General features: G+C 43.7%; 1 protein-coding gene across 3 annotated transcripts in view; it reads right to left on the bottom strand.

Annotated features, from left to right (window-relative positions):
* Positions 1–411: 411 nt before the first annotated feature.
* Positions 412–14,611, bottom strand: part of tox3 (TOX high mobility group box family member 3) — a 36,350-nt gene continuing 22,150 nt past the window's right edge. Inside the window, exons 3-9 of one of the 3 annotated variants that reach the window (XM_029498320.1) lie at positions 12,961–12,963; positions 9,767–10,018; positions 3,355–3,618; positions 3,018–3,248; positions 2,785–2,865; positions 1,930–2,539; positions 412–1,863 (exon numbers count right to left, since the gene is read on the bottom strand). In XM_029498320.1, coding sequence (XP_029354180.1) covers positions 1,694–1,863; positions 1,930–2,539; positions 2,785–2,865; positions 3,018–3,248; positions 3,355–3,618; positions 9,767–10,018; positions 12,961–12,963 — 1,611 coding nt within the window. In that variant the 3' untranslated portion in view covers positions 412–1,693. Of the gene's footprint in view, positions 2,540–2,784; positions 2,866–3,017; positions 3,249–3,354; positions 3,619–9,766; positions 10,019–12,960; positions 12,964–14,611 lie in introns of all 3 variants that reach the window. The other 2 variants (XM_029498319.1, XM_029498318.1) reach the window with 2 other exon arrangements.

Raw genomic sequence — 14,611 nt, 5'->3', positions numbered from 1 at the left:
ACCGATTGCTTCAAATAAATATTTGTGATTGATAGTTTAATTTTGAACAGAGACACAGAAATATATAATACTTCATACAAAATTATGGCTACTATCATATTAGTGATGGAATGTCTCTGGATTCAACTTCATGGCCCAGCAAAAAACTCAGACATTAAATTACTTCTCCTGTTGTGAGCTGAAAACAACTTTTCTAGAACTCATCATACCAGATATGCGTTTTATTCTATAGACAGTTTTCAGAAGCAGTTGGTTTGTAAGCAAAATACAAACAAAATTAATCGCCGCTATTGTAACTCATAAAAAAGTATAAAAGAGCAGAAATGCACTATGTGATATAGCAATCCACAGGTCGTTTAACAATGTTTTAATTAAAGCCTCACATATTAAAACTTTACAACAGGTGATATGAAAAATGTACAACATTTCCTTTTTTGTTTCGATTTTTTTTTTTTTTTTTTTTAGGGACTTTTATACAGCTGGCAAAAATACCTCCAATGCCTTTTCACTTGGCGTTGGCAGTGCAACAAACTGGCTCTGCAAGTTTTCTTTTTCTCCTTTTTTTTTTAAAACAATGACGGTATCAAGGAGCAGAGTAAAAATACATCCATCCCCAAACCACCTTCCTTGATCCGGAAATTTGTATTTACCATAAAATATCCCCTTTGTTACACAAGATAAAAACATAATTTAATTGTTAAACATCTGAAGTAAAAACAAATAGATTAAAGAGGATTTTTTTTTTTTTTTTTTTTTTTGGAGGGGTTGCGGGGGGATGCCAGTTACACAGTTTTGGGCAAATCACCTGGAGGGCAGATTACTGGATAAAGGAGGTGCCGCCTCTCCCCACTCTACAAAACCTGTACAGCAGATTACAGCTACAGTTTGATGATGTGATGACATAAATGATTTATGGCAGTCTCTGTCTCAGTCTGTTCAGTCGTTCATCCAGAGATCTGCATCCCAAGACCTTTTTAGATTTCAGTTCCCCTTATTCTGCATTTGTGACATGGTCTGCATGTATTCAAATATCATCGGGCCTCCGGCGTGTGACGATTTATTCAATAATATTCTCCATGTTGCTGTTGAACAGTCACGTCTGCGAGAACGGTCGGTGAAAGAGAAAAAGGTTAGACTAAAGAAAGTCTCGTTATATACTGTCCAGTGTGGGAACAAAGACTGATGATGCGTGGCTTACTGATTTCCAGCAAGGACCCTGTGAGTCATTCAGTCCAGGCAAGAGCTGATAAAAATCCTTTTGTTAAAAACGCATTCAAAATGTCCTTCTGCGGCGGTGAACTGACAACTCTGGCCTCATAAATAAAGCTTTATTGTTAAATAAAACAGTGAAAGACAAACATCTTTCCACATATAACTGTGTGCCCAGTCAGTTTGAATCGACAACTGAAAGACCTCACAAACAAACAAACAAACAAACGAAAAAAAAAAAAAAACAATCACTGGGCGCTCCCTCCAACAGGCTGCTGTCACAGCTCCGCCTATTTGAATGGACAACACCCCAGCTAACATATTTACCTCCTGTACACGCATGTGCATATCCGTCTATAACAATGGACAAGTTCTTTGTATAACATTCTAAATCTTACACACTTCTTAAGTGCAACTTAGAAAAGCAACGTGGAATGATGCTTTTATTTTATCCCCGTTCTTTGCGATAGGGTTTCCATTTGGCTCAGTAAATGCTGACCTGGGACAGGACTTGGGCGTGGGCCTGGATTTGGGATGGGTGGGGCTGCTGCTGGGGGGCTGGCTGGGGGCTGCCGAGCGATGCAGAATGGGGCGTACCAGGAGAGTGCTGTGGTGGGGAACACTGGGACTGGTGCTGCTGCTGCTGCTGTTGCTGTTGCTGCTGCTGCTGCTGCTGCTGCTGCTGCTGGAGATGTTGAATCTGCTGCTGATGCAGCTGATGCTGCAACTGCATGTGCTGCATCTGCATCTGCTGTTGCTGCTGTTGCTGTTGTTGCTGCTGCTGCTGCTGCTGCTGCTGCTGCTGCTGCATGTGGTGCTGCTGCAGCTGTTGCTGGAGGTGGTGTTGGAAATGCTGATGCTGCATCTGTTGCTGGATCTGCTGGTGATGCATCTGCTGCTGCTGCATCTGATGGTGCTGGAGATGCTGCTGCATCTGCTGCTGCTGTTGCTGCTGCTGGAGCTGCTGCATCGCGTGCTGCTGCACCGGCTGCATGGGCGGGCTCATCTGAGACACCGCCGTGGACTGGGCACCTGCCACCATGGCCCCTCCAGCACCCATCTGACCGAGAAGCTGCGGAGGCATTCCAGAGGACATATTCTGGTGGGACACTGTGACCGAGGTCACTATCTGACTGCCCCCTAGTCTCATCTGAAGCGGTTTGGGGGCGATGGCCCGTGGCAGGGCTTGTTGGAGGGCCTGGGACGCTGCTGACATGGAGGGGTGCTGATTAAGGGGTGAGGGCAGCACCAGGCCGGGGGACAGGCTGGTTGAAGCCAGGGTCTGCTGCACTGAGCGGATAGTCTGGGCCTCGGCGGACTCTGCTGCAGCCTGGATGGAGTTAAGAAAAAAAAAAGAAAAAAGAAAAATTATCCTCAAAAGTGTCACCCGTTGTGTCTGTGAATATATAACCATCTACAAGGCCTGAAATTGCTTCAAATCTTTCGGTCACTAGAAAAGAGCCGTCTACAAAATTCACAATGCAAAAGTATTTTACAGAGAATGTGGAGAAATTTAATTCACCGTACCGAGAAAATTCACACATTATTCAAGTGAAAGAAGGGACAATTTCTCACCTTGGAAACCAGGCTAGCACGGTATGCTGCAAGAGCTTTTAAATATTCTTTCTTGGCAGCTTCTGTTTTGCTTTTGTAAACCTGTGATGACACAAAGGTAAGTGTGAATGGACAAGTAACGATTCCTTTTAATTAGAGACGACTCTCAACTCGCAACGTATGTTACACACGGTCCCCACATGAACTGTTAACGCTCTCACATGCTATATTTGACAAACGTAATAATGTCGGACCTGCTTCTGCTCCTCTCCCAGACCGTCCCACATGGAGGCCACGATCTTGGACACTTCTCCAAAGGTGGCGTTGGGATTTTGACCCTTGATGGCGGCCTGGGTGTCTCTGAAGAACAGGGCGTAAGCTGACACCGGCTTCTGAGGCTCATTGGGATCCTTCTTCTTCTTCTTCTTGGGAGTCTTGGGCTTCTTTGTGGGATCGATGGGAGCTGGTCGCTTCTCCCCGATGACCTGCCATGACAGCAATTGGTGACATCAGAAAATGTCCAGAAAAACAAAAATAATTCTCATCTAACACATCAGCAGGCTCATTCTAAACTCTTCTTCTCTTCCTCACCCTGTTGCCTTCGTCCTGGTCGTCTTCGTTAATGGAGCTGGAAGGAGATGGCGTGGCAGACTTGCTGGCGGGGGGAGACGGGGAAGTGTGGGCGATGTTGGGTCCCGCCATGTTTAGGCTCAACTGTGCGTTGAGCTGGGATTGGTTGATGGTGGTCAGCTGATTTCTTGATATCATCCCGTTGGAGCTGTTCATGTTGATGATGGACTTCATCACCATGGCTGGGTTGGGCGGGTACTGGCGAAGGTGGGCCGGCCCCACATTCTGTGAAAAAAAAAAAACAAAAACAGCTGATTAGAAATCAATCGGAACATTTTACTGGCCCATGTTCTTTTGCTTTCACACTGAAGATCACAAAGCTGTATCCCCTTTGAGGAAATCAGGTCACTGGAATATTTGGATTGTTACGTGTCACGATGTCCCGGGTCTTAAATGTCTCTATTACAGACCATGATAAATTATCTTGACTTCCGAGGAGCCAACATTATGAGCCAATAATAGATGGCTACACAGCTCGGTTGATTCATTTCAGGACTCCATTGTATGGAAATGTGTGACACAGCTTTGGACTGGCTGGTCCCTGGAGGAGGGGGGGGGGGGGGGGTGGGGGGGTGGACTCAGTACATAACTTCAAATGCCACAGTAAAAGACTATTAGAGTTGCAGTCTATATAAATGTAATGTAACCCTGAAGTTCCACCAGTGTGGAAGAGGCACCTTTCGTGGAACATGTGTGACCGCCACAGAGCGGAAAAACCTACCTCGATATAATCAAAGCCGTAAATCAAGCAACTGAAGGTATGAAGCTTAAGAGATTTGGACGGGGCCCCTCCCCTCCACCGTCGAGGTTACTATCAAGGGTATAATGTAATAACATTTTCAAAAATCCCCTCCACTTTTCTCTCGGTAAAACACTCAGTTCTTGAAGGAGTCTTGGAGAAAGTGTGGGCAACGTGTTTGCATTGATTGTGGTGGGGATGAAATTACGAGGCCTGCCAGCTCCCCAGAGGGAAGACTGATCAGGGAGCCAGCAGAGCTGACATGGAACGGAGGAGGGGACGTGAACACAACAGAAAAGGTGATTTGTTCTCCCTGGGTACATCCATCTGGTATTCAGCAGCACAAACTCAATCTCTCCCAACATCAACACATCATAAACCCACGCACCTGGCTTTATTGAAAGAACCTTATGAATACCCGTCTTCAAAAACAATATTGTAACGCCATTTCAGACAGAAACATATTGGATCGACAATCCATTTCTTTCTCATATGCCATGTCTACTGCTTATCATAAATAGAATCGACGAAGTGAGGGCAGATTTATATTTACATGTGCGAGGAAGACTGCGAAAGGTGAGACAAAGGTGGGGAAGAAATTGAAGACATATTGTTGTGATTCTTCAAACGTGGAAGCTTTTCACTTTTTTCTCAGACATAAAAAGCTGCAATAAACAAGCTTGTGACCAAATGACACATAACAGCAACCTGCCGTCTTCCAATTGCTATTGTCATCTTCATTACTGAGAACACGATGGCTTGCAGTTTGCTCTCTGCTCGCTGTGAACATCAAAGACGTGCACACTGAGCTCATTAGTCGTGGCCATCTGTATAATAACACTTTTGCCCAATCCCAATGCTGCAGTTCTGACTTACAGCGACGGCCTGTTATGCCGCTTATTCAAAATATGGTGATATCCTCTAAATGTTTATTAATATTATGCATTTTGAAATTTACCAAAAAAAAAAAAAAATAAAAAAAAATAAATAGAAAGAGGGGGAAGAAAGAAAAGCGCTGATGACCACAGTTATTAGTCATCACTTCATCCAATCGCATTCAATGCTCTGTTAAATGTCTTAGCTCACCAGCAATTTTCTGGTTTTTCACGTGACAGAAGAAGCAAAGACGGTTATGTCAGTCTAATTTGAATGAAGAGAAAAACCAGCTAATAACGCGCAAGTGAAAGAAATCATCTGAAGTAACAGCTGCCTTGATTGTGGATATGAATCTGATACTAGGTCGTTTATTTATGTCCCTCTGCCTTCTCATTTGCATTTTGATTGCAGTATTGTCAGCAGTCACAGCAGACATCTAACCAGATATTTTGATAGCCATCGTAAATCTGCAAATAAGTCCTTATCTTGAGTACACAGTGGCCAGATGTGCCCTCCTTAGTCCGGACTGTGCGCGCGTTTAGGCGTGTGGCCTGTCTGTGTGTTTGTCCGTCAAACACTAGCAGGCCGACATCTACTTTGTAATCAATAAAGATTTTTTTTGTAAATTCAGTTTGGCAATATTTCTCGTTGTGCTGCATTTAAAGCGACATCCGCACAATGCTGTTGATAATAGAAATGTAAAGGACAAAGGGGGGGGGGGGGGGGCTTGTTTTGTATGTCACTGTTGTCTTCATCCACTCTTAACACAGCAAACAATCCTCACACAGCCACGTAAAGCATTCAGAAGAGATAAAAAAAACAAAAAAAACAACTCAAAACATGTGAAACCTTTTTTTCCTCCTTAAACGAATGCCAATAAGCACAGCAGCTGGACTCAGAGTTCGACATAATGCATCCACCGTGTGATAAAAATCCCAACACGGATGTCAATGAAAGCAAGTTCCAGGCTGTTCTTTAAGATACTGGAAACCAGAATTTGGGGAGAATTTATGAACAGTGGCACTATGTACTAAGCTGTAACAGGCTGAAAAGAATGTTAACAAGTTCAATTTCCATTCAATCAATGCCAGAGCTCTTGGAAATGTTCCATAGCAGGAGAGGGGTAAAATCATCTATATGGTAATTATAAGGATGAATCCCCCAGTAACTTTCGCCAGCATGAAAGGTCAGTCCTATTAAAGATAGTTTATCAGCGCACTGCACATATTCCTTTACTCGGCTTCTAAACGGGTACATCATTTTATTTTTTTTTCCTCCATTTTCAGCAACCTGCTGAAGTCTGTGCTTAAGCCAAATGAGAAAAATGGAATTCTGAATGCCGGTAGAGGCTATAATAGCATGAAGATAAATTGTTTTTCTTTCCCCCGCCCTGCCTCAGTCAAACACACTTCTCTCTCTTTCTCTTCCTGTAGTGTGCAAACCTAGTCCTTCTATCTCCCCAACCTATAACCCCTTCTCAAAAAAAACCCCCCCGCCTCCCCACACCCTCAGACTGCGAGGCCGGGAGGGTCCCTCCCCTCCGTCCTGTACAGACCCCCGACCCACACCCTTCTTTTTCTGCCATTTCTCCTAATGCATTATGGGTATTTAAAACTTGTGCAACATGACATCATTTCATTTTTAGAGCTGCCTGAGAAAAGTAAATTACAGAATCAATCATGCAGAAGGTCAAGCTGAGACTTCATTACAAGTATTGCATGCCTGCATGAATATCTTTCATTTCTGACTGACCCAAGATGTCACAATAACTGTCTGTCGAGGTAGAAGAGAAAAAAGAAACGAAGCGAAAAAAAAAAAAGAAATCCACTTTCTTAAATTGATGTACAACTCATGTCAGTGCTTTCTTGGCTTGGAATGGAGATAAGAGGGGAAGTGTGGAAAAACATGCTTTCTGCAACAGTGCTCACATTTTCCATTTGATTCAGGATATAGTGGTTTTTGACCAGTCAAAACCGAGGGTATTATACTCACTGGCAATCTCCACAATATCAAGGCATATCAAATCATGTGAACAACAAACTGCAAATGGCTTTTTTCAGCCGCACTTTCATCTTGCATGATGCATGTGGTCCAAACACCATTTTGTATTAGATATTAGCATATCGCTGCTGCTGTAAAGCTAATGACATGTGAAGCAGCCAGTTTGTAATGAAAAATATATAAATGCATCACCACATGGGGATAAACGTATTAAGACAGCTGGGCCCGAATCTCCTAAATATTGATTTTAACATGTTATACAACTAGTCGACTACTGTAGGTTTCGAATCCAATCACAGGAGGACACAGAGCCCATTTCAGGACGTGCTTACGTGTGTCAAGAAAAACCTAAAATGTGGTGAAGGCACCAGGTGTTTTTTGAAATAGAACCCAGAGACCCTCGCTGTGCAGGAGGGAGAAAATCGAGAAGAAATTGTGAATAAAGCAATACTGGCAGCTCTAACTCCAGTACTATTTGGCACTATTGAGACTCAATCACAGATCAGGAGGACACATGCTGGGAGACAAAAATGAGAGTCAGAAGCTTGTTAGGAGAGCAGATTAAATAAATAATGACTTTGAATTCAGGGGTTGCCAGGCAGCTGAGAAAATGTATTTCTCTTTGTAGAAGCTCAGCATCTGTGGCCAATTTGCAAGACATACGCTGAACGTTATGGGGACAGGAATTAGCAGAACACTTGGCAATGCAATGACATGGAAGAGGCTTTTGAAAAGAGCCCAGGTATATTCACTGGTTGGGTTTCTCATTAAGTTCTGATAAGAGACAGGCTTTCACACACACTAAATATTCTCCACCAGTAAGCTAGTACAGCGAGAGAAAACCAAGACAAGTGTTTGGGAAATATGAGCATGGTGGCTTGATGAAAAATGTAATTGCAATAGTGCACGGTTTATTTGTTTGCCCCCGCAGCCATAACAAATAACACAGAATGTAATCATGTATATAAGGTTGTCATCCCTTTATCAGTGTGCTGACAAAATGACAAAACACCCCTCTCAGGGCCTCCGTAAATCATTGTCTCTGTATATAGAACACACTGCAAACAGCGCTGTTACTTATCTCATTCAAAAGTTGCGCTTTTCTCTTCGAGACGCAGATAAAAACTACAGATGAAAAGAATTTCTATAGGCATTGTCACAAGACTTTTGGGGATCAATCCCATTTACAGGAAAAATGAAGGGCCACCGCAAACCTTCCTGCGGTACAATGTGTGATGACTGATAACGAGTGAGTAGTGTGCAGATGACAATGCCACGAGGCACGAGAGCAAGGAACCCATATTCTCCCTTCAGTTTTTAATAGAGCCTCTGCACAATCAGAGACATGAGCCATGCAAATGGTGTTAAAGAGGAATAATGTTTGAGAATCAAATCTAATCCTCCAGCAAGTCGTGAGAACAGTCAGGAATGTAATTGTGTCAAGGTTCTGTTTCTTCCAGATGTAGAAAGCTTAACTGACCATGAAATGAAAATTCTTTAGGCAAAAACCTTCTGGGGCTCACTTACTGTATGCGGCAGAGATATTTTAAAAGCTGCAATTATTTTACATGCCAGAAGCAAGGAAGCAGGAAAAGGAGCTGTTAAATTTTATAGCACCTTCCCATATGGAATGTAAATAAATATCTCTAATATCAGCGTGATTCAACAAATGTGTTGCAGAGAAGGTGGAGACACGGGGGGTCTAAAACACATTTCATTTATTCACACAGTTATAATGATCATGGCACCTCTTTGTGCCTCACAAAGTAAATTCCGCATCAATGTCATCATCTCTCCGCTCGTGCCTTTTGTCCGTTTTCCTTCCTTTTTTCCTGAAATGAATCTCCCCCCCCCCTTTTTTTTTTGTTCGTAACATGTCTGTAAGACAACTAGTCAGCCAGTGACATTTCCATTTTTCCTCCTCAATGCTTCTATGATTGTGGCATTTGAAAATGCCTTTCCTACCCGAGACAACAATCTTACAATCTATATCACATAAGAGTATCAACATAAAGATGGTGATTACTTGGTCTGCTGTTCCGTGTTTGACCACCTGTCTCGGAGGGGAGGAGGATCAAGCTAAAAACATCTTGGTGAACACCTCACTTGGAAGGTAATTGTCTGATCCCAAACTCCGCACAAAGCACGCGTCTATTCTGAAGACGTCGCGAGACAATGGACAGAAACATGCATCAGCATTTACAGCCGACAAAAGGAAGGTGCATGAATTAAATATGAGCATGTGAAACTGGCACTTTTGCTCCCATTTTCAGCGTCCTTGTGGGCCGTCAAGGCGCTTTGTATTGTAACACCTGTGATCTATTCACATCTGCTCACCTTTTCGAGGGGGGGGTCATCCACGGCAGTACGCACTTCTTTTTTTCTTTTCAAATCCTCACAGTAAGTAACATAATATCATGACATTTACTCAATGCGATCATATACCTCCTGTGTTGTAAACAAGGCCAGATGCTGTGCCAGATGTACTGACAACAGGAGGCGTACAAAAACTGTGAAGGTGACACCGTGGCTCAGTTAAAGGGCTCATTTAAGGACTGATATTAGGAGTCTATATGCTATATAAATATATAAATCCTACATTTTAGTTTGGTTTTTGCACATCTGGAGCTGCGGTTACAAGTAAAACTAGCGCTGGTGTGGTGCTAGATGGGGATTTTTCCAGCTTGATGAATGAGAATAGCATTTCTGTAGGGACCTCTTGATTTTCTGCTGGTGTAAATGCAGAGCGGTGCTCACCACGGGTTGGCTGCTGTTGACAGACATCCCTTCCTGGTCCATCATGTTGCGTGAGATGGTAATAGAGGGCAGGTCCAGGCTCTGTGGGGGGAACTGAGGGATCAGCTGACCCCTGTGTGGACCCGGAGGCTCTGGCATGGCTTGGAAATGCGAGTCCACTTCTGACAGACCAAGACCAGACTCCGTCTCAGGTGGAGGCGTAATGGGAGGGATCTCGAACTCCTCGTCACCCAAGCTGGGCGTATGAAAGGTCTGAGAAGGAGGGACGAAAAGGGAAAAGTCATGAAATCCACAAACACAACACACTCATTGAGGTGGTCTTGATCTAGAACGCCCGATTCAAACCTTCAGGGATTCAATGGGACAACTTTGTTTCAGGGAGGGAGTGTTTTTTTTAGCGGGGCAATACACTCGTCTGGAAGTGCACTAAGATGTAACATTTCCTTAAACCTATTAAAGTCCACTTTGACTGAAAAAGAAGGCAAAAACGGAAGGAGATGTCAAAAGCAAAAATATCAAACAGCAATCACAGGAGAGAGAGGCTACATGATAAAAGCCCTTAATCTTGGGGATGGAAGATGTTGGGTTGAAGTGCAGTGAAAATACACGTCACAGGGAGATGGGTTTAAAGAACATTTTCAAAGATTATTACGCTTGGCCAGAAGTGTTTCTTTTTGTTCCCCTCGCCTGCACCCTTAAATCTGCTCATCAAACAGCTTAATCCTTCTGCCTTTCGAATTAAAGCTTTTGGTCACACTTAATTTGCTTATGTTCCTTCTTGGAGATGGTACTGTTCACCTACTTGGGTCTTGTTGTCATCTGTACGTTACATTAAGCTAGACTCTGCAAAGCCAATATATTCATATCCTCACAATGACCACACTGCGCGTGCACATGAAGGCAGCTGTACACGGGGGGGGGGGGGGGGGGGGGCTGAGCTCGGCTGCTGCTGTGAAGTTACTTTCCAAAGCACGGGTCTCTTTGCAGACGTGATATGGTTTTAACTGCTAGAAGGGCTCGGCACAGTGTTTGAAAACATAGTGGTACGGCGGCGAAAATCATATTAAAGTCCCAGCTCTGTTGGAAATCCTGCTGAAAATGAAAGAAAAAGCAGCCGGCTCTGTTTTCGGGTGCGTGCCGGGTTGATTGCTAACAACTTTCTTGCCCTCACGTCCCTTCTGGAGCAGTGTTTATGTGTTGCTGCTGGCGGCAATTGACAATATTATGGCACGTGTAAAGCATCACAAGACTGGTAGGACTCAAACACCTTCCACAACAGCAGCGAGGTTCGACTACGACTCTGAGCAGGCCCATCCTCCTGGTCTCTGTCTCTGGTAGGGGATGGAATAACAGAAGGGAGACAATGGAAGGAATATGCCAACACAGCTCTTGATTAGGGAGTATTAATGTTCCCCTTGCTTGCTTTGGCACACAGACACTTGAAACTAATTCATTGCCCGGTCAGGACAGCTGTCTTGACAAGCACTGATGAATTCCTGTGGCAGAGGCAGCTAATAGAGTTTTCATCGCCTCCTTTTTCTTTCTCTCTTTTTGTTGCTCCCTACCTCTGTTTCACTTTTCAGTGCTCGTTTCCCAGCTAGAGAATCAGTTCTCCTTTTAGGAGGAGCTCAGGTCATATTCATCAACCCTGGCCTCTGGCTCGCAGGGCTGTGAACTGATTTCTCTGAGCACTCTGCTGTCATATTATGCTTCGAATACTCAACAATTTGTAGAACTTAGTCCGCAATCGAGCATGCTCAGCAGCATGTAATAATAATTAAAAAAAACGAGGTATATGCGAATTTAATACAAAAAAAAAGTCACAAGTCATGGAAAGAGCATTCCAGTAACACCAGCAATGGATAAAAAGTCTTCATTCATCTTCTTTCAACTTCCCTCGTGGAGCAGCAATGTCCACACCAGCCCTGAGATCTGCGGTCCCAGTCTCATCTGTATCATGTAATGTAGCGTTCTGAAAACACTGGCACTGACAAAGTGTCACCTCGTTTAGGTCAGCCTTTGTCCACCCCAGTCTGACACGTAGCGAGGGCCGTGGCCGCATTTATCCACATATGTATGAGCCCATGGGGCGATGCCTTTGAGGAGAATAATATCACAGTGCTGATGTAAATAGGTTTCCTGCTGTGTTACGTCGTGTGAGGCAAACCAGGGCAAAACTATATAGGCCACCGGTTCCTATAGGCTGGTCCACGATGGCCTGAATCACAAAGACGAGCTGAAGTTTGGAGAACAAACCTCACAGAGGATGGTTGGTTGGGGTGTTGGGGTGTTGTTGGCTGTAGGAGAGCAGCTAAAGCGTGACGGTGACCTTTAAGAGAAACACAGAAATGTACCGGGATGAGAGGAATGCTGCTGTTTTGTTTCTGCTAAGCAGCCTGGAAGTGAGGCGGCGGGGAGGAATAAATAAAAAAATAAAAAAGAAAAATCCAGTTGGGGGAGCCAAGATCAGTATCACAGACTGTGCTTGTGTGCATCGCTGTCTTTGTTAATGATGATACAAATTAGCATCTGCACCAGGGGCACTGGTAATGGAGACATGGCGTTTGTGCCGCATTTGAGAGTGTGTGTGTGTGTGTGTGCGTGGAAGATGTCAGCTGTCCATGAAGAAAAAGGCCTTCTCCCGGGGGAAGAGGTGCCAGATTTTACTGGAACCCACAGAGTGTTACAGTGTTGCACACTGTCTGGTGTCATTTCACATAAAGCCAGTCTAATTCTGCACCAGGAGCAGCTTAGGGGGCTCTGATCGGAGATTAAGAGATGCACAATCCACTTTCTTCGCATCACCAGCCTGATTATCCATTTAAATTGTTCTGAAAGGCTCAGCAGAGCCAAGTGCCAGGCCAGATGCTGGCTTGGGATGTGCAGGCATGTACATGTTAAAGGGGCAGGCAAGGGAGGAAACAGCACAGAGAAAAAGAGACAAAGTGTGATGCCTGTAACAGAGATGCCTGATGTACCCAGCGTGAGCATCATGAGCAGGTGTGTGGGAAACCTCCAGTCTTCTGTGCTTATTGGGGGAGATAGAGCTACCAGTCTGCAGTTAGTCTCAACAATGCTTCTGTTCTGTCAGGTTATTTAAGACCCAAAAAAATATATAATATGTTGTCAGTTGGATTAAAATAGACCATTCAGTAGTGCATGGCTGATGGGAATGCCAATCATTTAGCAGTTACTTGCTATCAAAATTTTGGAGACTTCTGCCACAGAGATCCCAAAATGATTACTATTCATCCTGCGGTGGTAACGAACGTGTGCATCGCATGTAACTGTGACTACAGTGGAGACATTTCTGATGGTGGCACTAGGAGGAACGTTGGGGGGGTCATTCAATGGTTGTTGAAATATTTCCATCTGGACTGGAGGTGCATTGATTCTGAGAGCGAGACCAAAATCTTGATCCAAAACACGTAATTCGTGAAATTGATCATTCCACTCAAATGTAGGCCAAGCCATTCGGGATGTATATAGATATATTGTGATGTTTTCTAAACTGCCTCTGATAATTCTGAGCCATCATGGCTGCGATCAGTAAAGCTCACTTCAACTAGCTCAAGATGGATCGTAACTCGGAGAATGGCGGGGCCTCCGAGCACACCTCCAATAATCCAAACCAAACCTTGAATTTGGATGTTTATATTAGTTCTTGTCTCGACACAGACCCATCCCAAAATTGTGGTAGGATGAACAAAAAAAAAAAAGGTGGATAGCAGAACTTTGGAGGTCTTTACAAGGTCCTGTGGTAAACAGTATAAGTCGATTTATGGAGGAAAGGTAGATACTTTGAACGCTACGTACAGGCTAATAAACAAAACCTTGCAGCAGTGTTCCATGTCCAGTGTTATCAGTGCATTTTCCCCTCTGACGATTTATCCCTTTGCTGCCATGGTACACTTTCAGCATCAGGATAAAGAGCAAGAAAAAGCTTTTCAGGCAATATTACCAGTCCTTCAATAAAACACAGTAATGCAATTCACAGATGCAATAACCAAGACTTGTTAAAGCCAGCCGTATGCAATTACTGAAGAGAATAGGCCTCAGAATCAATAGAGACAGGATTGAGGATCCAGTTTCAAATATGTAGACAGGCAGAGTGCAGCTACTCAAATGACAACATCAACCGTGGCACCCCTAATCAACATTATTTCAAATTTGGATCATTTGTAGTCCATTTCTACATATTTATAGTTCATTACATGTCTCTAATTTGATTGGGAAAGTAAAGCGATATGTCTGAGTGGAACACAATCTCAGTGTACAGTATCGTTTTCCCTGAGGGAAGCAGTCAAGCTTTCCCTGCTAGGATGTACGCTTTACCGGGCACACCAAGGTCATCTTATCTCATCCTCTAAGTGCATAAGGTAAATGATACACTAGCCATCAAAACAGCAGATACACACCGGCCGCATTTTATCTTGAGCACAAACGTGCTTCAAAATACAGCATGTGTCAGGAAGTGAGGATTAGAAACATAAATTAAGTTACGCTAACTTTTAAAGAAAGAAAGAGGAAAATTATTCCTTAGCAACGTTAGCATGCTTTCACCAGGTTTTGCTGTTATTGCAGCATGGCAAGAATTACTTTGTTAAATTCACAGGCGTCATGACACCCCCCCCCCCCGATAAAAACGGCAGCTAACTGAAATTTAGCCTTGCTGACATAATTAGCTTTTCATCATAAAGAAGACTTTCTGCCCGGTTCAAGGTTGACAAGTTGAGTGGGTTAATATATGACAACTCTAAGAGGAAGCCACTTCAGTATTAGTTTAGCTCAGGTTGCAACAAACAGCACTTCGGACTCTCCTCTGCGTGAAGAGAAAAATCTACG

Source organism: Echeneis naucrates, chromosome 3 (genome assembly GCF_900963305.1).
Source record: "Echeneis naucrates chromosome 3, fEcheNa1.1, whole genome shotgun sequence".
NCBI lineage: Eukaryota > Metazoa > Chordata > Actinopteri > Carangiformes > Echeneidae > Echeneis > Echeneis naucrates.
Note: the sequence above shows the minus strand (reverse complement) of the source record. Positions and strands in the feature narration are given on the sequence as shown.